Raw genomic sequence first — 25,031 nt, forward strand, 5'->3', positions numbered from 1 at the left:
GCACAGTAGTTTCTCAACACCATTAGCATTGGTCTCAGTGTGAAGATCCATTCTAGAGGACATGCATCTTTCTTTCCTCTTGATGCTATTGCAAATACAATCTTTCTTCCATACGGATGTTGCACAACTTCTAATCGAAGTTAGAAATTGCAAGTTCGCATTGCAGAAATTGCAATCTATAGAGCCCTAAATGGAAACAGAGGCTATATGTAGGGTCAACCAATAGTTTTTACCACGGAAACATTGACAGTTGCAACAAAAAGTGTCCCGGATGAAAACAATATTGCAAAGGGAGGATTTGGTCCGTATACAAGGTATCAGCGCTTACTTTATAATATCATTTATTCTGATAGTCTAGCAGGTAAACTATTCATTGTACAAGCTTTATGTAAACCAATTTCAGAGTTAAAATAAATCCTCATACATAGCTAGAATTTTCAGAGAAAGTTTTAACAAGCCATAATATATTACAAGCAACAATCATCGCAACTAGGATTTCCCCCAATAGTACACAACGAAAGGCACTTGAGCATTCTTGAAATATTTGAAGAGTCCAAAAATTTCTTGTGCAAAATGTGCAAGAGTATATAACGGAAAAAAATGTCTTAGCATATAAAAATAGCTCTGTAATGGAGTTGAACTAAGATAGCTTAGCCAAATCCACCGATGAAAACATCTGCACAGTACCCAAATCACATATAGAGAGATGCGATAATTCTATTCTAAGCCCCAAATACAAATCGGAATTAAATGTCGAAACTGAAGAGCAAACTCCAATGATACAAAACTAATTGAATCCGCCAATCCCTAAATATGCAAAAGCATATTAACAAAGCTATTCAAAAGCATCATCATCATCATCATCTGGAAGGTGTTGGGCCGCAGCTGCTACAAGTTCTGCCTCGTACCTGACAACATAAAAGATTGTAAGCCAAAGTTTCAATCTTTTAGAAATGGAACAAATTATTTCAATAAAAGTTAACAAAAAATAATAAGAAAATAGCATTCTACTTACTATTGTTGGGTTGCAAGGCCTATCTGAACCTCAGGAGCAGCAAGAGTAGGTGACTCCACAAAATGAAGATTTGGATCCCTATAAAAATAACCCATTATAGAACCAATGCAAATTTTTTAATATAAAATTCATATTAGGGAGCATCAGAAACTAAATTTGAAGGCTCACCCTGAGAGCTTCCATGCCAAGTATAGGAATGGCTTCTCAAAGTTGTAGTTACTTTTTGCAAATATCTCATAGTACTGAAGATTGTTCTTTCTATGAAAAGTAACTTGCTTATCTTTCACTTGCCTATTCTTCACATCAACCTTGTTTCAACAAAAAACAATAGGAATGTTCTCACACACCCTGAAATTCACAAAGATATTTAGCTAATCGGTTCAGGCAGTTGTGCCACCACACAATTAAGGAACCTTCATTTCTACTTAGAGATCCAACCCCTTTGCAAAAGAGATACCTGCAAAGATCTCTGTGCCATGTTGGGACATTCTTGTAAGTCAATCGTGCAGTAACATCAAACATGATAACTTCACATTGCCCATGAATACTGCAAGAAACAAAATCCCAATCAGTATATAAGAAGGAAACAAATAAATAGAAGTGGAAAAGCAGGGAACCCTCGCCAATTCAATTAGGAAAATGCCAACAGAAATAGGAAAAGAAAACTAGTATTGATCAAAACAACCAATAACAGAGTCTGCCTATAAATTCAAAATTAAACTAAATTAAAATTCAAATAAATATAAGTGGAAAAATACAGAACCCTTTCCAATTCAATGACGAAAATGCCGACAGAAGAAGGAAAAACAAATTAGTATTGATCAAAACAACCAATAACACAATCTATCTATAAATTCAAAATTAAATTAAATTAAAATTCAAAATAAAGAGACATAAACGAGTAAAATAGAGTGCTGATAAAAAGGAACCAAAAAAGGGTTCATAGTTGCTCCATTGTCATTGATATTGAGGTTAAAAGGTGTTGCTACTGAACCCACACTACATACATATCAACACGGGAAAATGAAATTGATAAGTCAAAAGTTCTCTTGGGATCGATCCAAGTTATATCCATGTAGGACCTTTTTAAACAAAAAGTTGAAAAGGCACCCCAAAAGCTCAAATGTATAGTGCTCCAATCAACAGGTGTCTACTACACCTACAGAGGTTGACAAAAAACACTACTTTCGTAAAGTCCCAAGAGACCTAATTTCAAGTGAAAATCAAAATCAGTCTGGCAAAATACAGAAATGGGAAAATAATCAAACTAATTATTGACGTACCTTAACCACATTTTGTCATTAAAACTTACCTGACTGAGCTATAAAGTTGGGTCAGCATTTCATCCTTGGCTTTCTCAACTTGACAAAGCACCACATCCTGCAAATCATCAAATCATCAATTCAAGTATCATGGACTAAATAAACACTGAGATTCTGTATGGTTGTATTGTGTGCTCATCCACATGGATGTCTTACTTTGGGAACATTTGCAACAAGAGGCTAGAGGTCCCAATCCTGTGAAGAGCAATCTGTGTATGCCTAAATGATGTAGTGTCTACGCCAATTGACATATAAAAGATTTGTGGGTGTATATTTCCACGACCATTAGTCATGCTAATATAAAAAATTTTGGATATATATTGTGCGCCAGTTTATTGATTTTCTAATGGTGTCACCACCCTTTATCACAGACTCAAGTAAAACATGCTGATATAAAAAAATAAATAATAAATAAATAAATAAAAATAATAAATAAAATAAAAATAAAAATAAAAATAAATAAATAAATAAAAATAAATAAATAAATTGGATATATATTGTGTGTCAATTTATTGATTTTCTAATAGTGTCACAAACCTTTATCATTTATCACAAACTCAAGTAAAACATGCTGATATAAAAGTTTTTGGATATATATTGTGTGTCAGTTTATTGATTTACAAATGGTGTCACCACCCTTTATCACAGACTCAAGTAAAACATACTGATATAAAAGTTTTTGAATATATATTGTGTACCAGTTTATTGATTTTCTAATGGTCTCACCACCCTTTATTAGAGACTCAAGTAAAATATGAGCCCCTTCATCACAGACTCAAGTAAAGCATGAGCCCCTTTACTTGAGTGCATGATGAGTGATGAGACCACTACTCGAAACCTAGAACATCAAGAACATTAGTAAACTTGGGCACAACATATATCCAAAAAATAGTCTCAAATTTAAGCTTCAGGAAAACTCACCGTGAGTTGTTGGCGCAATGTTGAAATAAGATAGTCTATGAAATCATCGGGAGCGTATTGCCAGGAATCAGCCTCCACAGGGAGCAAATAATTGTGGATGTAGTTGTTGCTTCTGATGGAAATTAAATAGATGGATTCACTAGAGAATTTCTGTGCTTTGGCATGCCCGATTTTATTGGAAATGTACATCTTGGTCCCTTGAAACAACTCTATTTGGCTCCAAAAACAGAGTCGTTGAATCTACATGAGCATACGGTCAATAGGTGAGAAAATGAGATTAACCAAAAAAAAAAAAACCAGAGGAGTGAGTAATGTTGAGTAGTTATTACAAAAAGAAATCCTATTTCGTTTAGAATGCCTCTGCCATCCGAAGCATAGTTGACACCTTGTATCAACACGGTGTTGTCATCAGTGGATGGATCCAGGATCGGCGCTGGGATTGGCAAACCTGTTTTCTCAGCTGCAATATTAGCAACACCCAATCAAATCAATACCTCGAAAATGCCCAATATACAAATAAATATTCACAAGGTGAAACAAGTTGAATTGTGGAAGGGGGATGTAAGAAATACCAACTATATCACAAATGGTTCGGCCATTGGTGTATCTGACGGTAGGCATTCCGTTACCATAATCAATGCCATGCCATGGATAATTGGACTTGGCTAGACTCTGTGGCAGGTGACTGTTGTTTCCAACATCTGATAAAGAGTCCCTGAATATAAAGGATACAGGCTTTATCTCTCTTTCTGCTTCACCTGTGACAGCATTTAATGCCACCACCATCATGATTGCCATGAAACATGTACTCACTGCCTCAATCACAAGCCTCTCCATTGCTCCCCTCATATACTCAAAATTCTATGTTGTAATTGTTTTTGTGTTCGAATTACACATCGCGATCCTCTGGTATCTATAATAAAAGGTTGTGATTTTAATATTGTTGTCCGATACATAGAGTCAAGTATGAATATGACAAGCAATAGACGAAAAGTGGAGGAGGAAGTATTAGAATGAATAATTGTTAAGGTGTACTATTCAGAACAGCTTCCACATAACCACAGACTTGCATGCAGAGGGTGGCGGAGTAGTCTTCATGAACTGCTGATATTTTTTACATCGCGGGAAATCATCCCCGCTACCTTCCTTATTCCGTGTCATATGGACAGGAGGTATAATTGTGTTTTCCACCTTAGATTGCCAATATTTATGTAATGATCCACTACCAAAGGCTTTCTATGCCTCTATAATAGCCCGCACCAAGGCGGACGAAGCAGACACATCAGATGGGATTTCCATACGTACTACAGAGAGGGACAAAGAAAGTACTGGAGATAGCTTGTCCTCAAAAAGAATGACACACGTAGCTCAGAAAGTTAGGAGGATAATAAAAGCTACAAGAAATATAGAGGGATTAGATATACGGATAGATATGGAAATGGTAGTGAGAAAATCCTATCAGATTTGGTTAGGTGGAAATTTTTGAAAGTTGAATATTTTCAGGAAAGTACATACAACCTTACGCACTGATGAGATATATATATGTGCAAGGGTATAAAAACTGATAGAGCGAATTAAAAATTTAAAATTAGCTGATGAAAGAGACCACGTCATAGCCAAAATGACAGTTAATAAAGTCATATGGAATGTGCCAACCCATGTGTCATGAGTACCGAAACATGAAAACTCAAGTCCATACCATTCCAGAGAATTCCAGAGCAAGGAGTCGGAAAATCAAAACCTTACCGGAAATTAACCCCAGAAAAACCAGGAGACCTACAAACCTAAGGACCCATCTAGAACCCTGAACCTAAGAGCTGTCCAAGTGAAACGAAATGGAAAAGCCTTAGACTGTAGTAGGAAATATGCTGAAAAAGATACCATAGTATCATGGAAATCAGGAACAATCAGGACAACAGCATATACAGTTATAGCATATACACCAAGAATTCCCTATTCTACAGTGAGCATTGGTGCATGGCTGGGAAATAATGAAATGGTTTGTAAATATTGTGCATGGGAATTTCAAAACAAAGACTTCCTTAAATATCAGGTAAGAACTCTGCAATAGTAATTCTAACCAAGCAAAATTCATTTCAGCTTTACCATATCAATTGCCAGGAGTAAGGAACCACTCAGACTGAAACTAAAAAACCACAGAGAGGATATGGAAAAAACTGAAATATAGTGGCACAACTCATCAGATACAGGAAGGAGAACTGATAACATACCTCTGTGCTCCGCGCGAGGCCTTCATTGCAAAAAAGAGAAGCCTGAACCATCAATACCGCTCGCAAATCCAGACCCAACAAAGAATGCTCCTCTTTAACAGGAAATCTCATAACCGAAATAAGACTGATACTCACTTAAATGGGGAAATAAGGTTATGAAATACCCATCCAAAGCAGAATTAAGATGACCAGAACCATACTTTCTCCTGATATACTCCAAAGAGTAAGACAGAAAGAAAAGGTTCAGTCCATGCTACACATGGACGAGAAAAGAAACCCACTCAAGATGATGAGAAGAGGATTAAAACTGGCAGACATCCATAATCATGGAGACTCAAATCTATGGTCATGGATGCGAGTAAGGAAAAAGGTGAAAGTTCAATGAATGAAATGAAAATGCGATAAAGTCCTGCAATTGTTAGGCCATAACTAGTATGTGAGGCACCAAAAAAGATCTAACCAATTTAGAATCATACCACGTGCCAGGAAAAATAGAAAGGGAAAGGCCATACGCCAGACTAAAGATGGCCACGCGCAGCTACAAGGATAAAAACTGAGATACACTCATCTAGACAGGAAACATTAATGGTAGACTAACTAAACCAAAATGATGTTATGAATCAGGAAGACATCTTACCTGAAGAACAAAGGACATGCGTAGGGTAGCTGGATATAGGGAATGCCACGCATAGAGACATGGGTTGTAGCCATAAATCAAATGCAGAGAGATATTCCACATTCAAAGCCACGCGCCGAGAGATGGTTCAAGGCATAAGGCGTCGCACAGAGAAACAGAGTTCTCATGTTGTGCTTCAACTTCCATTTTCACTCAAACAACTTTATCCATTGCTGTGAGCCACCGAAATCCTACAATTGAAGTCATAGAATTAGACAATGCAAATCTTTATTACAATATCTCCCACTTCCAAAACTCGCTCTGGTTAGTATTGGAGCTTTGTGAAAATTTCTTTAAATAGTCACAAAGTAGCGCTCAGAAATAGAAAACTAGGTTTCCTTAGAGAAATCTTGGAATAGGTCTCAATATTAATATAAAAATATCCTTGGACTACTAATGAAATTACCTCAAAAAATAGTGAAGATTCCTTGATTATGCCAATGAGTTTAGCCACAATAGAATCTGAAATTATTCCATAGAGGTGATTCAAATTAGACCTCAAAATAGGTAAAAAAACTCCACAAAAAACCTCAAGTATACTCCTCAGAAAATCCACAATAGCCTTAGATCAATCTTAATAGCTCACAATGAAATTCATCCTCATCCATAGGTGAATGCGACTATTCCTCACCTACTAGGATAGAGATAATTCTAGGATTGGATAAAATTTCAATGCACTCCAAGGAGATGTCAAGCTCAAATATAAAGTGGAGAAAGCTTCTAGAGGGGTGAACATCATCCGAACACATGGCGCCGACATAGACAAAATGAAACTTGAATTTTTAAATTTTGGAGCCAAAAAAATCATCCTTAAAAGCTGACATGGGATTCAAAGTATTTAATCAATAATCCCTTTACAAAGTCTTTCTTTGTATGTTAAAATTAACTAGCACGATCCTTAATAATCCCAATATTAATTTTAATCAACCATTTGAGAATAAGTTCCATTAATTCACCACAACACCAAGTTGCCTTCATCAACTCATTTTGGGGATATTTACCATACTTTTGAGGCACTAAATTTGATCAAGCATATCTCATCAAACATGAGGAGTTATGTGGAATTCCACCTACCATTGGAATTGACACAATGAGGAGAATCAAATGAATATGGTCTTGGACCCAAAAACATTGATTCTTGCATCCAAATTCCTAAATGCAGAGTATCATGGCTACACTACAACGACTTGCTTTCTTCTCTTCCTTTTAGGGTTTTGTGACCATTGGGTATTCCTATCAATGCAATCCATAGACGGATATTAAGAGTGTTTCAAAGACTAAGGTTGGGATAAATGACAACAACATTCAACAATTGATTGCGTCAATTATTTGATTAAGCCATCTACATATGCTATAGTTCTAACTATATCCATCCATTTATGTTTAGACTGAGATAAGACAATAATATAATTGTGATCTCTATTTTCTAAAACATTTATATAACTTTTTTTTGTAGGCTAGAAGTGATGGGGGATTTTAACTGTTGGCATAATGTAAGGGGTGCCTTAACAGTGGACCCATTAACCATCAATCCAAAGCTAAGTGAGAAAAACGTTTCTATAACTTAATGTTGATAGATATTATTAATTTGTTGATTTTGTGTATAACCATATTTATTCTTAAATGTGCCTATAGATAAATTTTAAGGAAACCCATTAGATACCTTTAATGTTAATCAACCATTTGAGAATAAGTTCCATTAATTCACCACAACATCAAGTTGCCTTCATCAACTCATTTTGGGGATATTTACCATACTTTTGAGGCACTAAATTTGATCAAGCATATCTCGTCAAACATGAGGAGTTATGTGGCATTCCACCTACCATTGGAATCAACACAATGAGGAGAATCAAATGAAGATGGTCTTGGACCCAAAAACATTGATTCTTGCATCCAAATCTATCTCGATGGATAAAGCTCGTTTGCTCGGCTTTTATCTTTTGGCCCTAGGATAGAGATACATTTTGATTGAATTAATAGAGATCTTTTTCAACCCTCTTTGGTAGGGGAAAACTAAGCCCTGATTCTCACAAGTCAAAGCCCTATGTCAGACACTATTCTGAGGCCCAGAGAAGTCTTTGCTAAGGATCTTTCATAAGAAATTAGGGGGCTATGATTTGAGTCTCATTCAACCCTCTATGGAATTTAATATAAAACTACTTCATTCCTTATAAAAAAAACATTGTGGCATCTTAATGAGTGTAGGAATGTGGTTTCATTTTAGACCTCCTAAGGCAGCTTGAGCCTATGTTTCAAATATTTTTTGGAGGGTGTTGTAGTTCACTAAATATTCCTCCTCTCACTAAAGTGGGGCATCCATGTGTTCTCTTATGTTGGATTGGATATTGGAGTGATGTCACTTGAAAGGGTTGTTCAAAGTTCTTTCTGAGGGTTGGATCGAGGCCTAATCAGAGGTGGGTCTAATGATCATTTATTATAAAGGTCTTCCAAAGGGTTTCCTTAAAAGTTATCTATAGACTTTGTCAGTTGATGGAATTTTAACGAGTTGTCATTTAAAACTCCACAAATCTTCGGTTAGTATTGGAGCTTTTCACCTTATTACAATATGGCTCTCTAGAATTAGAATATGGGTCGATATTGAAGTCAAAATCCTCCCTTAACCCTTTAGCCAAAAAGATGTTTCCTCAAGTATCTACAATAATATCATATGAAGAGTCATAATATTTAACTTGGAATTATGGCTCACCATGATCATCTAATAGTTAAATGGAATAGCAGTAGACCCCAATTTAGGGATTGGGTGGATCATATGGTGGGACTATGCTAGTGGGAACCCTAAATAAATGGCTTGAAACCCCCTTGATTTTCTACCTTGATGGAATTCATCTCCCAAATTTCTTGTTGGATACACAAGTCTTGAAAACATGACAAGGAATATGAGAGGAAGTTGACAAGGACATTAGGTTGTCGTAGAACATCATAAAGTGCGTCCACATGGATGAACATGGAATGGGAATTAAGTTCATAAAGTCATAAAGGTCACAAAGGTGCATCAAAATATTTTTGGAGTGTCCCAAAGGTAAATATACAATTCTTGTCTCGTATAAACTAAAATATACATTTATTGTGGTGATAGTATCCACAAGATTCTTAGAACTAGTGGTATAGTGTTTGGCAATGAATGAATAAGCAAGAAAAGGGGGAAAGTATCTAACACTTGTACACTCAAGGCTAGTCTACAATTGATGTTACATTGCCTTGGAATCGCCACCATATTTGGGTAACTCGAATTCTCCATGCACTAGATATTTTGGGTTGATTGATCAATAAACTGGATGATCACTGAGTTTGACTAAAGTCCCACTGCACAATTGACCTTCCACTAGTATGGGCTCTGAAATGTTCCATGATAAGTGCTTATTCTTGGGGCTTGGTTTTCAAGGCAAAGTCCAACGTTCACTCTCGACTAACTATGATCATCAATAACCACTTGGTGAATGCTAGTAGTCAACCAGTAAACCAACCACACAAGAATTTGAAACCGAATAGGTCAAAATGAAAATTAAGTATGTTAACGCAAGAGTTCAATAAGAACTTGAATTTAGTTACTCGTGCCTAGTAGGGAGATATTTCCATTAAAGCAAATCATAACACAATAAACAACACAACAAATTATAAGTGATCTGAATTATGATGTTACCAAATATGTAAGTGAAGGACTCGGAAATTTATAATGATCATGGGAATGATAGATCTCGAACAGAGCATGATGATGTTGTTGGGGAGGGATATATCATTGTGGAGGGATGGATTTAGTTTCTAATAGGGTCTCAACTCAATCTACCTAGTTGGATGGATTATTTATCTCAGATACATTGAGATTGGTTAAATTTAGCTTATCGGGTTCATGAGGGTAGGAGAGGGAGGCGAAATAGAGATGACAAGCTTAACAGTCATCCAAAAGGAAAATATATGCCTGCAATTAAAGGTAAAGGGAATGCTAGGGGGGGTAATTTGATTCAAACAAAGGGTGAATTATGCTTCCCTGAATGGACATCATGAGACTGTGTTTAAGATTCACCATTCTAAAGTTGCGAGAAGACTAGAGTGTAAGCACAAGAGAGAAGCTAAACATATTGTGGGTTGTGAAGAGGGCCAAGAAGACCCTTTCTAGTTCTTCCTCTTTTATATCGGAGACACAAGATTTAAGAGTGTTTATAAGGTAGCAGTAAAGATGAGATGGATTGTCAAGCATATGCTGGCAGGGGTGTTGTTGGACTGTCACAGTGGAAGAAATGATCTAATGGATAAAATGAATGTCTACTGAAAAAAGAAAATTTCAATGTTGAGGTGCAACTTGGGAGGGGTAGCTGATGGTTCCCTATGCTAGGTCAAGTGCTTTCAATGGATTGAAGACCAACTTCTGCTGCAAAGTCTCACGAGGAATATGATTATGCAATAACTACATCTGAAAAATTGGAAGTCAAAGTCCAGGACTCATTATAAAGAAGCGGTTCAAACAATAACCACTAAGTTTTGAATGGGATCTAAAATTTGACTTTCTCAAAATTGAATGAAGTTGGAACCACTCTGAAACAACTCAAAACAATTAATGTTAATATTAAAAGTTTAAGTAAAAGCTAACATTATCCTTATCTTTCCTTTTCAAAAAGGAAAGATAAGGAGAATGTTAACTTTTACTTTAACTTTAAAAATTAAATATTACCATTAATTACTAGGGTTAGGTTTTGTAGGGCCCTCGAGTTAATAATTTTTTTTTTTCTTTTCAGTATTTTTTATTAAAAAATTATTATTTGGTGGTCATTAGCTATGTTGCACTACATTCTTTATAATTGGTCAGTTTATTATAGAACTAGTGAATTTGGTGTTTTAAGGTCAGTTCAATACAAGACCAACCTTATCCAATCTGAACCACCAAACTAGACTAGTACAACTCTAAAACCATTGGGACCAACCAATTCCACTAGTTCTAGGCTAGTTCCAATAAGATTTTTCCCTTCTCATCTTCCTCTGAAGTCGTTTTGTTGGATCCTTTCAGGAATGGTGATTTAGAAAGTGCCATAAACTGTCAAATTGTTGTGAGCACCTAAGATCATAAGTAGTTAAGCCTTGGCAAAAAGAAATTTACAAGGACCTAGTACAGACATCCCAAAAGATATTTAGTGAGGATGTGCATGCAAGGAACTATTACAGACCTCCCAAGATACTTAGTGAGGACGTGCATGACCAAAAATCATAAATAAATAAAATATCCACCCTCAAAAACCATGCCCAAAACATTGAAGTGTGGTGAAAAACAAATTGCTGGTAGGCTATTAATGCTACCAACAATCATTCGCTCTCTAATTTCACAAGAAGCTCCTAATCAAGCTACCTCCTCCACTATGGTTATAGCAAGTTCTTGCAACTGTGTGAGCTACAAGAAATTAAAACTACCTTCGAATCTCCACCAATTTTAGGGGATTTGACTTCTCTTCATGCCCCAACTATTTTGGGTTGATTGATGAGTTAACTAGATGATCACTGAGTTTGACTGAAGTCCCACTGCTTAAATGACCTCCACTAGTTCCTCTAAAATTTAGAACTAGTTTAACTGACAACAACCTGGGATAATTGACCTTTATTGCCACAAGTTAGCAATCACATATGTAGAACTGAACTCTAACTCCTCCAACTCGAATTTATTGAGTAAACTAGGTGACACAAGCCATGTCACACAAGTTAACATCATCCAAGTTGTCCGTTGATGTGGAAATTTGAATTTTTTCAATTTAATCAAGGAAAAATCAAATTGAGAATTTCTTGCTGCATTTTTCAACATGTTAAGTTCATAAGGTTTTGGGCTGATGTGGTTCTATGTGTTGTGTATATAAATAATAGGTGTCCCACTCTTGCTATTAGAAACAAGACTCCCTATGAAATGTGGTATGGCCACATTCCTTCAGTGAGGCATCTCAGGGTTTTTGGTTCCTCATATTATGCCTTCATACCTAAGGAACAAATAAAAAACTCAGTGCAAGGAATCACAAATGTATCTTCTTTGGGTACTCATACCTCCAAAGCATACCATCTCTATGATGAAGTGAATAAGAAGTTTATAGTATCTAGAGATGTGATCTTTCTTGAGTCTTCCAAGATTGACAATGTTGTTGAGTGGTAGCTTAATTGTTTGGATATATTCGACCATGCAAAGTATTTTCAAGAGTTTGATAGTGAGATTCCACATCTCCTTCTCTTAGCTCTATAATTTCTATGAAGAGCCTTGAAGAAATCAGGTTGAAGGAAATTCCTTCACCTGCTTTGTCAGGAAAGATCTAAGAGACTATTGGTAACAGGTGGCAAAATCTGACAAGCGGTGAGGGTACATGAAAGATACAAAGCAAGGAGTAATGCAAAGGAGTGTACTGACTACATACATATCATCAAACATCTTTCATCTGTCTTTGAAGATATTTCTTCCATCCCACTGACTACCAGTTTGGACGCCTAATGATCTTTGCTTCTGTGCTCTTGAGAGAATCACTTCTAAGTTCTCTAGCTGTCACTCAGGAATTTCTTCATAATCCTTTTTCTTACAAGCCTGTTCAAGTCCCAATATATCTAGATCTCTGATGTCGAAGCTCTCCGACTGCTCTTCCATGTGCTGTATTATTTCCTGCTCTGCCTCTATATCATCTACAATCGTGAGCTACATCTGAGTGCTATCTACCTCCATACCTTGAGCAGTCCTTTTCTGCATGTTACTGGGCGAGGGTGTTTTGGTGTCTGTGGGTTGCTTAGAAGTGAGGGCTTTCTTTGAGCTTGATGGAGCAGAATGGGCGAAAGTCTTAGGAATGGCTTTAGGTTGTTTTTTATTTTCTAAAATATGAACCTCCGGCTGGAGCAGGATTTCAAATATGTTTCTTGTTGAAGGCAAGGAGGTGCTAGTGACAGGTTTTTTGACTAAGGTAGAGGGCTTTTTATGGGTATTTTTGTGATTGGGAACTTTTGTGAACCCATCCGAGTCGGATTTGTCCATTGAAGGGGTGGTCGTGGATTTCATATTGGATGGACAGTCTCAGAATAAATGGCCCAGGGAATACATTTTCGACAACGGAGTGGTACATGCTCGTATCTATTGTTTGTAACCATTCATAATCATCATGGTAGAGGCTTGACGCGTCCGGGAGAGCTTTGCTGAGGTGCATGTATACACATATCCAAGCATAGGAGGTGCATCGCTTCAGCTCTGTCTCCTCTACCACTTTGATGAATTCGCCTAAACCATTCCCAATGTCTCGCAAAGAGTCTTCGTCCCAATACTCCAGAGGGAGAGAATAAAGGTGCAACCACACCAAGGCCCAGCTTAGATCTTCTTTGTCAATGTTAAAGTGCTCGATCCATCCTCTTAGGTATAGCCTTGCTATGTTGAAGAAATATGGTCCTCCATCCAATACCCTATTTCGGTCCTCCAAACAATTGAAAATGGCAGTAAGGAAGCCCTTAGGCCCTAACTACAGTGTTATGTGCCCTTTTGGCTTCCATTTGGTTGCGATCTATCCATGAAAAGCTTTCTCCGTTGGCCAAAGGCCTATGAATTTTCCTATCAAAGCATGATCCCATAAACTGGATCTGAGTGTTGATGCGCTGACTTGGGAGCTCAATTTTGGGTCAGTCAACTGCTACCGGCTTCCAGGTGTTTGACGTCACTCGTGGTTCTTCATTTCTGTTGTTATTCATTGGCGTATTTTCATTCTCTGTTGTTGTATCTTCTAGATGGTCCATCCTGACATTTTCAATTTGTCGTAGGCCATTTTCCATATCAGCAGGGGGAGGCATCATGTCCTCCCCCTGAGGGGGTTCCATTGCACGATAGTTGTTCCTTTTTGTGTTGTAGCTTCCTAATGGCTGAAGGTTAATGGCAGAACAACGCAGTCTATGAAGGTCTACCAGTTGCAGAGCAGCGTCAAACCCTAAGTGCTCCGCTCTCCATTTTCTTTTTTTGACATAAACTGTTAGTTATTATTTAAAATTCGGCAAATCAGCTGCCGAGGACTTTAACACTGAAACCCTGTATTTCCTTGTTACAATGGACAGGGAAAGAAGATTTTTCTTTTGAATAGTCCATTGAATGAGTTACACTATGAATGCAGATAGAGGCTTGAAAAAGAACTTGATTTGGTTTTAGAATGGTGCCTTGAAATTCCACTACTTTTGCTTTCCGTGACGTAGCTTTGCTTCCTAGCTTGCAGAGAGGAGATCCAACGCGCCAGAGTGCCAGATCATCCCAAGAATCACTGTGTTTTCTTTTTGAAATGTCTAGCGGAGTGTTATATAGTGTTTAAGAATGCCAAGAGTGGTAAATTGACCTTGAAGAGGCCCTCGTGAACTCCCCAGCACCTACCCAGACGCAGCAGTGAGTTCCAACGATGAACAGAGATCGAAAATGCCACGGTTGCATTCTGAATTTTCCCTTGTGGATGAGTCCGCATTTCCTAACAGCAGCCAGCTCAAAATGGTCATTCCCAAAGTCTGGAGAATCTGAATCAGCGAAATGCTCAAAGGAACAGAGGCTCAGACAACTCCAGAATTAAGGAATGCTGCAGTGCGATTCAACATCATTTACTAGCATAGATCTCTTACTCCTGAGAGAGCCTAGGTTGGCTGCCAAGTCCGCCTGTGAGTTTAACTTCCTCAGAACATGATAGAAGGAGATTTTGTGAAACTTGGGCAATAGTAGTCTGATTTTTTTGAGGATGGGGGCTAACTGCACCTGAGAAGGGATCTATTGAGAGTTCATAGCCTATATAATTAGTCTGGAGTCTACAAAGACTGAGATGGAGAGGAGATTCCTCTTGATAGCTAGATTTAGACCCTGCCACAGAGCAAGAGCTTCTGCTCTATTGTTTGTTGCATGCCCCAGACCCCAAGAAAAGTGCAGCTCAGTTGAGCCACCTGGGCTTAAGATAACTCCCCCGCCACCCGCCTTTCCTGGGTTGCCTTTAGAGGCCCCATCGAAGAATAGGCAGTGATCATCCAAAGAAGATCTCCATTTGATGAACTCCCATTCTTCCAGATGAATTTCCTAATGAGAAGGGGCTTTAGCAGGAGGAATGGATCTATTCTGATGATTTGGAACAAGCTCTTTTAACCATTGATCTTCCTTGCTGTCCAGAATCATGTCATTTCTTATGGTGGGTTTGGTTTCTAAGGCCTCCCCCAACAGAGCTTTGATCTTAGTGATAATTCTGACAGAGTTACAACTCTCCTCCCTAAATATTCTGTTGTTCCTCTCCAACCACAGTTTCCAGCATGTGAATTTGGGGATCCACATCTAGCTAGTATTGAGAAGGATTTTTTGGAGAGACAGAACGGGGATAACTTGGCCTAGTTTCTTAGCAGGTCTTGAATATTTCCTGGAAGCTCTATTTTGTCAGTTCCTAACATCAAGACACCCTTCCAAACTTCTTAAGCAGAGGGGCACAATAAGAACAGGTGGTTAGCCATTTCTTCATCCGATGCACAAAGAGGGCACTTGGAGGGGCCTTCCATTCCACGCTTCCTCAGGTTATCTCTAGTGAGGATACTTTTATGCGCTAGAGTCCAGCAAAAGAAGTCAATTTTGGGGAGAGCAGGAAAATACCAAATAAATTTCCATTGAGTTGACTCTGGGGGGACGCTAGGGATAGCCATCATACTTTTGTAACCTTCTGCTGCTGAGTAAGAGCTTGAAACAATGTTCCAAAGGAGCTTGGAGCCCAGAGCAAAGATTTTGGGCTGCCAGATCCCGCATTTGGAGACCTCCTTCCAAGAATGGCTTCTTAATAGTGTCCCAATTAACTAAATGGAGCCTTCTGTCATTATTTTTCCCTCCCTCCCACAGAAATCTTCTCAGGAGACCATCCACTTTACTAATAAAGGTTTTAGGGGCTAGTAGAATGGATTTCTAATAAACTGGGAGACTTATGAGAACAGATTTCATAAGGATTACCTTCCCAGCATTATTCAACCATGAGGCTCCCCAAGCTTGTATTCTGAGTTTTAGCTTGTCTAGCAGGGGCATCCAGTGAGCTACCTTAGGATTTGATTTTGAAGATTGAGATCCCAAGATACTTAAATGACTCCTAGGTCAGGTTTCTTTCCATTTCTAATAGCCTTGCTATGTCTGTCAAATCTTTGATCGAGCAATTACAACCATAGATTGTGCTTTTTAGATAGTTAATCTTGCTGCCCAAAATCTCCCTATAAATGTCCAACTCCTTCTTGAAGGTTCTAGCAGAATTTATGCTAGCTCCTCCAAGCAATAATGTATCATCGGCAAACTGGGCATGATTTATGTCTTTAACATTGTGAGCCATTCCCAGGCCTGGCAGAGTTTGGATCTGTTGATAGTAGTCTAGCTGGAAGCTGAGCACCAAAGCTTGAATGGCGTAAAGAAGCGGGGACAAAGGGAAACCTTGTCTTAGCCTCCTCGAAGCCTGGAAAAATTCCATTGAACGACCATTAACCAGAGGTGTTATCCAAGGGGAGGCAATGCAGGCTTTCACCCAAGTTATGAGAACTTTTGAGAAGCCAAATTTCTCCATCACAGAAAACAAGAAATCATGTCTCACCCTATCATAGGCATTTGTCAAATCTAGCTTAATCACCATGCCTTTCTCTTTTCGATGATAGCTTGAATGAATTTCTTCTTGCACCAACACAATATTGTCAAGAGTCTTTCTCCCTTTTATGAATCCTCCTTGGTTTTTAGGGATGATGATCGGCAAAATTTTCTTAATACGGTTGGCTATTATTTTTGTAATCAGCTTATAACTTGTATTACACAAAGAGATGGGCCTGAATCTGCTGAAATCAGTGGCGCCTTTGTCTTTCAGAGTCAAGCCAAGGAAGGCCCAATTGGTACTGCCTCCAATCTTGGTGCAGGTCTGAGATTTACGGATCATTCTCAGAAAGTCTTTTTTAATTGTAGGCCAGCAAGTTAGGTAGAACCTTGAAGTGAACCCATCAGGGCTCGAGGCTTTATCCGGATCCATGCAATCCAAAGCTTCTTTAATCTCATTCATGTTGATCGGAGAAGTCAGCATAATATTGTCAGAATCTTGAACACAGTGAGGAATAAGATCAATCGGATAGGCTTGAGAATCGATAGGAGGGTCTTCCAGGGCAAAGTAAAGATCTTTGAAGAAGGAGTGGGTTGCTCGCTTTATGCCTTCAGAATATTTAACCACAGTGTTTTGATAGTGAATTTCATTTACTATTTTGAAGTGCTTGCATGCTTCAGCTTGCTTATGGAAGTATCTTGTATTTTTGTCTCTGGCGTGTAACCAAAGATTTCTGGACTTCTGTCTCCAGAACTCTTCTTCATCCCTACTTGCTCTATGGAGATATTTTTGCAGCTCTACTTCTTTTTGAAGAAGGATTTGAGTTACATCGGAATTTTCCATTGTTAATTGATGGCATGCTAAACTATCATGCATCTCCTTTCTTTTGGCGGTGGGTGTTTTCAACCTTTTAGCTCACTCCTTGAGCTCCCTTTTAAGTCTCCTCATTTTTTCTTCCCACACAAAGAAAGGGGATCCTTGAACTTGCCAGTTCCAGGCCTCGAAGACCACCTCTTGGAATCCTTCTTGATGAATCCATAGAGAACTGAATCTAAAGGGAATGGGGCCAAGATTTCCATCCAAGGAGAGCTCAAGCAGAATGGGTTTATGGTCAGAGGTGTAGTTCAGCAGAATTTTAGAGGTGGCCATTAGACCACAAATCAGGAAGGAGGATTGGACTAGAAATCTATCTAGACGAGCAGTAATGTGGCTGGGGACTATCCTTTTGTTTGACCAGGTGAATTTCCCAGATGTGGGCTTGATATCCTCCAATTCCCAATCTAAAATAATGTCTTCAACCCATTCTCTAGCTGGGTCCCTGACCAGTGAGCCCCCATTTTTCTCTTCTATAGCTAGCGTAACATTCAGATCACCTGCAATAATAATATTTTCTAGGTTGTGCAAGAAAAGATATGACTGGAGTGAGTCCCAACAAATTTTTTTCTCAGATGGTAAGACCGGAGCATAAAGATTGAACATACTTACTTGGTGGCCAGATTCTTTATGGAGGAGCTTAGTGAGTAGCCAATGGGGGCAACATTCTTCGTGAATCAGATCATATCTGGAGCTGTCCCAAAAGGAGGAAATCCCTCAAGAGGCGCCTCTGGCGCTGATTGCTCTCCCTTGGCCTTTATGCCATAATGCTTTGCTTGCTTGGAGGAGTAGAAGGTCCTCCATTTTTGTCTCCTGGATGAGAAGGATTTCAGGTGAGTACATCCTTACAATGTCTTTCAGAGCTTCTTCTTTCAACCTGTTGCCTAACCCTCTGCAATTCCAAGAAACGTATTTCATTATTTACTGGCTTGGAAGGTTGTGCCTCCTTTTGGAGCCTGACCATGCTTACACCTAGATATGGTATTCATCATTCCTTTGAGAGTTTTCTGAGAGCCTTGGAGAGCATCCAGATAAGTTTGTTCCTCCCTCTGTTTCTTCTTGGACTTCCGACCCCTGGCCAACTTGATAAGAGTGACTTGTGAGCCGTCTGAATCTGAGACTCCATCTTCTGAATCTCCCTCAGAATTGAAGCCCAGACTAATGCGCTCCTCATTTTCTTATTTTTCCCCTTGTTCATCCTCTGATGGAGGAAGAGTTGACTTTGCCTCTGCTTCTTTCACTTTCTTCGACGGGTCTTCTGGTTCCTCTTGGGTTCCAATGGCATCTGTCTTTACCCCAGAGGAAGAACCCTCTTTTGGAACTTCTTTGGTTTTTGGTTTAGGCCGGGGCTTCACCAATGGTCCTGAGTTTTTCTTCTCAGTTGGTTTTGGGACTTCCTTGCCCTTTTTGATTTCTTTCGATCATTCTTCATCCACTTTGTCCCCGATTGGAGGTTTTGGGCAATTTCGTTGGAAGTGTCCATGTTCGTGACATGTTCAACATTTGAAAGGCAATTGCTCGTAATCCAATTTTTGATAGTGATGTCATTCTCCGACTGTAAGTTTTACCGCTTTGGGCAGTTCAGCTTCCAGATCGACTTCCACACAAATTCTTGCGCAGGTATATTGGCCCTTGTTATCTACTTTTTCAATGAAACAACCTAGGCCATTTCCAATCTTCTACAAGGTGTGATAGCTCCAGCAATGGATCAGAAGATTGGGAAGCCGGACCCAGACTGGGACCTCTTTAGGGGTATCGATTGAGGGATCGAAATTGGGGGTCCACTTATTAAGATAAAGACCTTGATTTCCCATAAAATACGGACCGTTTCTGAAAACCAAATCTCGATCTTCTTTGGAGGTGAGCTGGAAAATGAAATACCCTCTTCCGACAACATAGCAGATCACATTGTTTTCCAGTTGGGGCCTCCAGTTGCGTTGGATCCAGTCATATGTTGTTTTTGTAGAGGGCCAGCATCCCATAAATTGTCCTACCAACCCTCTGTCAGCCAGGGCTAGGGCGATTTTTATCGGTTGGTCTTTTGGCAGGGCGATCTCAGGAATTTCCTCCAGTTTTTTGATGAATTTTGTGACTTCTGGAATCAAATGTTTCTTCCCTTTCTGTGAGAGCAATCTTCTGAATGCTTCTTCTGAAGAAATTGGTGGGGTGGGATAAGGCTCCCCACCCCCAGGCGCACTCATGGCGATGGCTATGCTCCTCTACGATCACAAAACCAGACGTGGACGTTGTGCCAACAGCAGCACTGGCTGGAGGAGGGAAGCAGAGCCTGATTGTGGGGATGCCGGGAAGGATTGAGAGCCCAGCAGCAGGGGCCCTGCGGAGGGCCGCAGGGGCTGAGGAAGCAGGGGCGCAGGAACTCCAGTGCAAAATGCACTCGCAGATCACCCTGAAACTCAGCGCTGCCCTCCATTTTCATTCGAAGTGAAATATCGTATTAAACATAGGTTTGATCTAAAGTGGTCATTGTATTAAATATAAAGTTTTGTCTTAAAATATTTTTGTCTCAAAATGATTTTGTCTTAAATATAAAGTTTTGTCTTAAAATAATTTTGTCTTAAATTGTTTTTGTCTTAAAATAATTTTGTCTTAAACTATTTTTGTCTTAAATATAAAGTTTTGTCTTTAAATTTTTGTCTCAAAATATTTTCGTCTTAAATTATTTTTGTCTTAAATATAAAGTTTTGTCTTAAAATATTTTTGTCTCAAACTACTTTTGTCTTAAAATATTTTTATCTTAAACTATTTTTGTCTTAAATATAAAGTTTTGTCTTAAAATATTTTTATCTCAACCTATTTTTGTCTCTAAGTTTATATTTAAGGCAAATCAATTGATATTAATTTTTAATGTAAAATAACTAAAATAAAAAATGAGTTTTTGAGACAAAAAATTTAGGTTTGTCTTAAAAAAATGTCTCAAAAGTGCCCTTGGTGTAATAGTGATATATGAATATATGTTTTGATTTTATTTTATTTGCATAATGTTTGTGCGTGGATCGTGATTGAGAAGCAATGCTAGAGAAATCTCACACCCAAGTAGTTGGAAATTTATGGGGAGGTAGTTACCTACCCAAGCTCCTCCATTAGAAAGAATAGAAACTTTCAATAGAAGGCCAAGAGGGTTTTGGGAACCTGAGGCAAGAGGAGAATAAGATGGAAGAAGAAAACAAAAGACAAGTTGAAAAGACTTTAGCAGTAAAGACTCTAGAGTTGGTTGGCCACAGGAGTCTGTTTGGATCCTAGATGCTCAAAATTTTAATTGTGTCTAAGTGTGGTTATAATCAAATAGTTTCTAAGAAGAGCATTCATGTATATTTTATTGCCTTCGAAAAATTACTCTAGGTGTGTAGCAAGCTTGGGGGTGGGGGGTGGATGTAGTGTTAGAGACTAATCTCACAGTTGGGTGGAGTGTTTCTTTCGTAGTGGTTCGTGCTTAGGCAGAATAAAAGGGAACTCAGATAAGTGTTAACAAATGGTCTTGTAGTTTTTTTTTATAATGGAATGGTGTTTTCTAAAAGAAATATTTATGATATGTTGGATAGACAATAGATATGTTCCATATGAATGTTAAAAGTAGAATTTTTTTAATGTGTTTGACTCATTAGAAGTCTTGGTAAGTGGATGAAGTTACTTAGAATATTTAACTTGGTCGAAACAGAATGAATAAAGTGATGGATAAACCTGTGATAATGCTCTAACAAAAATGGGTTAGTTTACCTAGCTTGGTTGCTAAAAGAACAACAATTTTGTAAGCAATGTCATTCCTTACCAGTTAAACCGAGAACTAAGCATAGAAAACAAAAATAAAATGGGGAGGTGTTTATAAAATATAAGAGACAAATATTACTCATAACCAATGAAATCAGAAGCCATGCAAACTTTGTAAGCAAGTAAACAAAAGTAGCCATATTGTGATAAAGAAAGTGACAAAATATATCAAATATGAAGTTCAAATAGCCATATTGTGATAAAGAAAGTGACAAAATATATCAAATATGAAGTTCAAATAATTTTAAGGGACCGAATATATATATTGCAATATGTCTAATTAAACTAAAAGAAACAGGCATACGAGTGTTGAGACGATTACATAAAATAATTATGACACAATCGTAGAAGTGGGACACAAAGCCTCTTTGAGAACAAGCAAGTTAAATAACAGATTCATAACTCAGTGCTTTAAGCAAATAACTGTGCATGGATCCCCGTCCAGACAAAGTGGCACTCTTAATATTAAAATTCAATTCTAGAACTCGGGTTAATAGAATCCTTTGTCTCCTTTATCCATTCTAAATTATGGAACTATGAATTTGATAACAAAAAACTACTCTGAGCTTGTTAAGGTTTTCTAGAAAATGTAGGTTTCTCTACATAAACTGGAAAATGTGAATTAGACCACACTTGAGACCAAATGGAAAGGTGTCACTCACTTTCCTGACATTCAATCTGAGCAAAAATGGACAAGGCCTGAACCTAAAGAGATTACCTATAGCACAACGCCAAGAGTGAATTAAAACACCAACCTGTGTATAATTTATGAAGATTGAAAGACAAATATCAGGCGAACAGTAAGAGCAAAAGAGCACCCGCCTGGTATATATACAATTCCCCCAAGAAGAAACCCCACCAGGAACATGAACCTGAGAACATAAAACTCAATAATGAGCAGTAAGCTTAGGAGAAGAAAATAATGAAATGGCAACGACAAAAACCCTAGTCGACCAGGTATAAGGAGATACACGTGTAAGGGTTTCAAGTAGCGGTGTAAATGGTTGAAGACGAAGTCGAGAAGTGTACACTCCTGCAACTATGACGACTGTAACTGAAGGTTTAAATGTAAATAGAAACATACAGAATACAAAGTCACATAAAAAGACTGAATAAAACACTCGACTACATGGTCTCAAAGAGCTTACTAGACAACTTTGAAAATTCTGCTTTGCTTGAAGGACCTCGGACCGTGGAATACCACAACATGGGTTTCAATGGGGCATCTTCCTGGGCATGAAATCCTCACTCGTATCAACGAGCAAGAAACTGAACTGATAGGCATGCGAATGAGACCATACAACGTGAGAGGGGTGGGTTAGTTGCTCTCTAACCTCTCCGAACACCACCCATTGACCGCAAATCCAGTGAGTCATCGATCGGTGATAGATCTCAGAGTGAAAATGAAGTGGTTTATAATGCTTTTTTTTGGAGATTTTGGTGACGGAATAAATTGAGTTTAAATTTTGATTTGTTGCAGTTAAAATGGTTTTTTAACTGTATATTTGGATTCAGCACTTGAAAACCCTTACAGACGCTTTGATTGTGCAGAAACTAGCTATCAAACTTGCGATTCCAATAAATTGCTACCAAATTTTAACCAAAAAAACCTACGAAAAAAATTCCAAAAAATCAAATTATAAACAACAACTCCCAAAATGGACGGGCCATATACATCATGTAGAGGGATCAAGTACCAACTCATCCGCAATACCAAGGTGCATTAAACATGGTTTAATTATACACTCACCGTAATCCTAAACCATAGATTGAGTTTATATGAAAGTATGCAAATTATGGCTTCATATTTAAAACAAGAGATTGACCATCGGGTAATATGGTATGCCTAAGGTACAAGGTCTTCAATGTAAAACACATGAATTCAATGTAGGTTAACTTAGGTAATGTAATAGAAAAATCTAAACTTTCGCCTGTGGTATGTAGCATTTAAAATTAGATAATTGTTGAAGATGTCCTTAGAGGTATGTCACAAACACTATTATTTTTTCTTTAAACTTTTGAAAATAAATGTCATGTAAATTACTATATATTTTTACGAGTGGAAAAACTTGTCATAACTTAGTTATTAAATTTCTGGTGAATCTAGTCATTCCAAGCACTAATGATATTTCCATGTCTTCTTGTTTCAATTAAGTTATGGTTTTTCTATTTCACTTGAAATTTACTAATATTGTGTATATCTTGGTCAGTAGACTTTTTTATATTATAAATAGTTAATGGTTTTCCTACTTCATTTTGAATTTACTAATATTGTAATATATCTTGGTTTGTATATTTTTTTTGTATGTAGTTAATATATGTGAATATATTCACTCAGTATAATATTTCTATGTATTTTGAGTGGTTTCAATTTTTTACTTCACTTGGAATTTATCAATACTACATATGTTTTTTTTCCTTTTTATGTAATAATAAATTTTCTATTTACCAATGTTATGACAAGTTTGAATTAACCAATATTATGGCATAATATTATATATAATGAAATTTTACATTAGCTTTTACTATTAATTTAATTTCCAATATCCCAAATCAATAATAATTTCCTTTCTGTCGTTAATAAAGATGGCACATCCAATTGTTATGCAACAAAGATCATCCAAAACCATATTTACTTATAAAAGCTGTGAAGGGGTGGCCGTGTATCTTCAGGCCTGTGGTGTGACTCTCCCAACGTTTTAGCCCCGAAAACAATAAAAACTTTGGCATCATTTAAAAAAAATAGTGTCACAAGGTTCTTGATTCATTTTAACCTATGTAAAATATTATTTTTATATATTTAAAAAACTCTTAAAATCATATTTTTTCGAAAAATTTATGCCAAAATTATTGCGACAGTTTCGCCAGCTAAATCGTGCCCAGGCCCTCTCCCAACTGTGCTATTCCCAAGTGGTAAAAGTAAATAATTTACAAATGAAGGAACGTTTTAAAATCTGGTCTGTGATACGATATGTACTTTTTAATATCTTCGCGTAAATAAAACCTGGTCTGTATTACCACTGGCACAAGGCAAACCTTGGATCAGCGCTTGTGAGCTATAATGCGGTGAGCGTGGATCGAACACGCGACCTTCAGATTTTCAGTCTGACCCTCTCCCAACTGAGCCATCCCCGCTGCATGAAAATATACAATATAGAAAACATGGGGTTATCCTTATCACCAGATTGTTGCATGAAGAATTGTCGTGTTCTTGTTTGTGATACCGTAAGGATGGCTACCAGATTTTTGTCCGTCACATTTGCCGATAAAACATAAGAGGGCATAATTGAACCAAGTTATTGCTAATTTTATATGTGCCTCTATTTTCTACTTTTATATGTGCCTCTACTTTCTATTAGGCTAGGGCTGCTTGTGGATTGACTGCGGCAATCGGCTTAAATAATTAAATAAAAAAGATTAGTTTAAAAAAGTATTAATAAAAATTTCAGTCACATGAAGAGAATAATAAAAAGTTGTTAAGGTTTAGTATTTTAAGTGTTTAAAGGTTTTGTATGGTGCTAAATTTATATATATTTTCAAAAAAACTGATTCAAACATTTTGAAATTTTCTGGCCATATTTTAACAAGAAATTTGAAATCCATAAAAAAAACTAACCTAAAAATAACATTTATATCATT

The 25,031-nt window shown here is 37.6% G+C and overlaps 1 protein-coding gene and 1 non-coding gene across 2 annotated transcripts; both read right to left on the reverse strand.

Annotated features, from left to right (window-relative positions):
- Nucleotides 1-835: 835 nt before the first annotated feature.
- On the reverse strand, nucleotides 836-4,095 carry LOC149215329 (GDSL esterase/lipase At1g74460-like). The gene is made up of 6 exons (XM_089389700.1): nucleotides 3,831-4,095; nucleotides 3,588-3,718; nucleotides 3,259-3,498; nucleotides 2,328-2,395; nucleotides 1,473-1,562; nucleotides 836-908 (listed from the first exon to the last, which is right to left on the reverse strand). Exons 1-6 carry the CDS (start codon nucleotides 4,093-4,095, stop codon nucleotides 836-838), a joined length of 867 nt encoding a protein of 288 aa, XP_089245826.1.
- A 20,359-nt stretch (nucleotides 4,096-24,454) lies between these two features.
- TRNAF-GAA (transfer RNA phenylalanine (anticodon GAA)) lies at nucleotides 24,455-24,527 on the reverse strand. The gene has a single exon. It is a non-coding gene; the product is annotated as a tRNA-Phe (tRNA).
- Nucleotides 24,528-25,031: the final 504 nt, after the last annotated feature.

This window comes from Pinus tabuliformis, chromosome 1_1 (genome assembly GCF_031772625.1).
Source record: "Pinus tabuliformis cultivar Carrire ecotype Pingquan chromosome 1_1, CPIR1, whole genome shotgun sequence".
NCBI lineage: Eukaryota > Viridiplantae > Streptophyta > Pinopsida > Pinales > Pinaceae > Pinus > Pinus tabuliformis.

Bases quoted from the DNA above. Each gene is read 5' to 3' on its own strand.
- LOC149215329 (XM_089389700.1), bottom strand. From the start codon at position 4,095: ATGGAGAGGCTTGTGATTGAGGCAGTGAGTACATGTTTCATGGCAATC. The intron at 3,499-3,587 runs GTAATAACTACT...ATGCTCATGTAG, and splicing joins ACGAAATAGGATTTCTTTTT to ATTCAACGACTCTGTTTTTG. The intron at 909-1,472 runs GTATCTCTTTTG...TTATGTTGTCAG, and splicing joins TGGCACAGAGATCTTTGCAG to GTACGAGGCAGAACTTGTAG.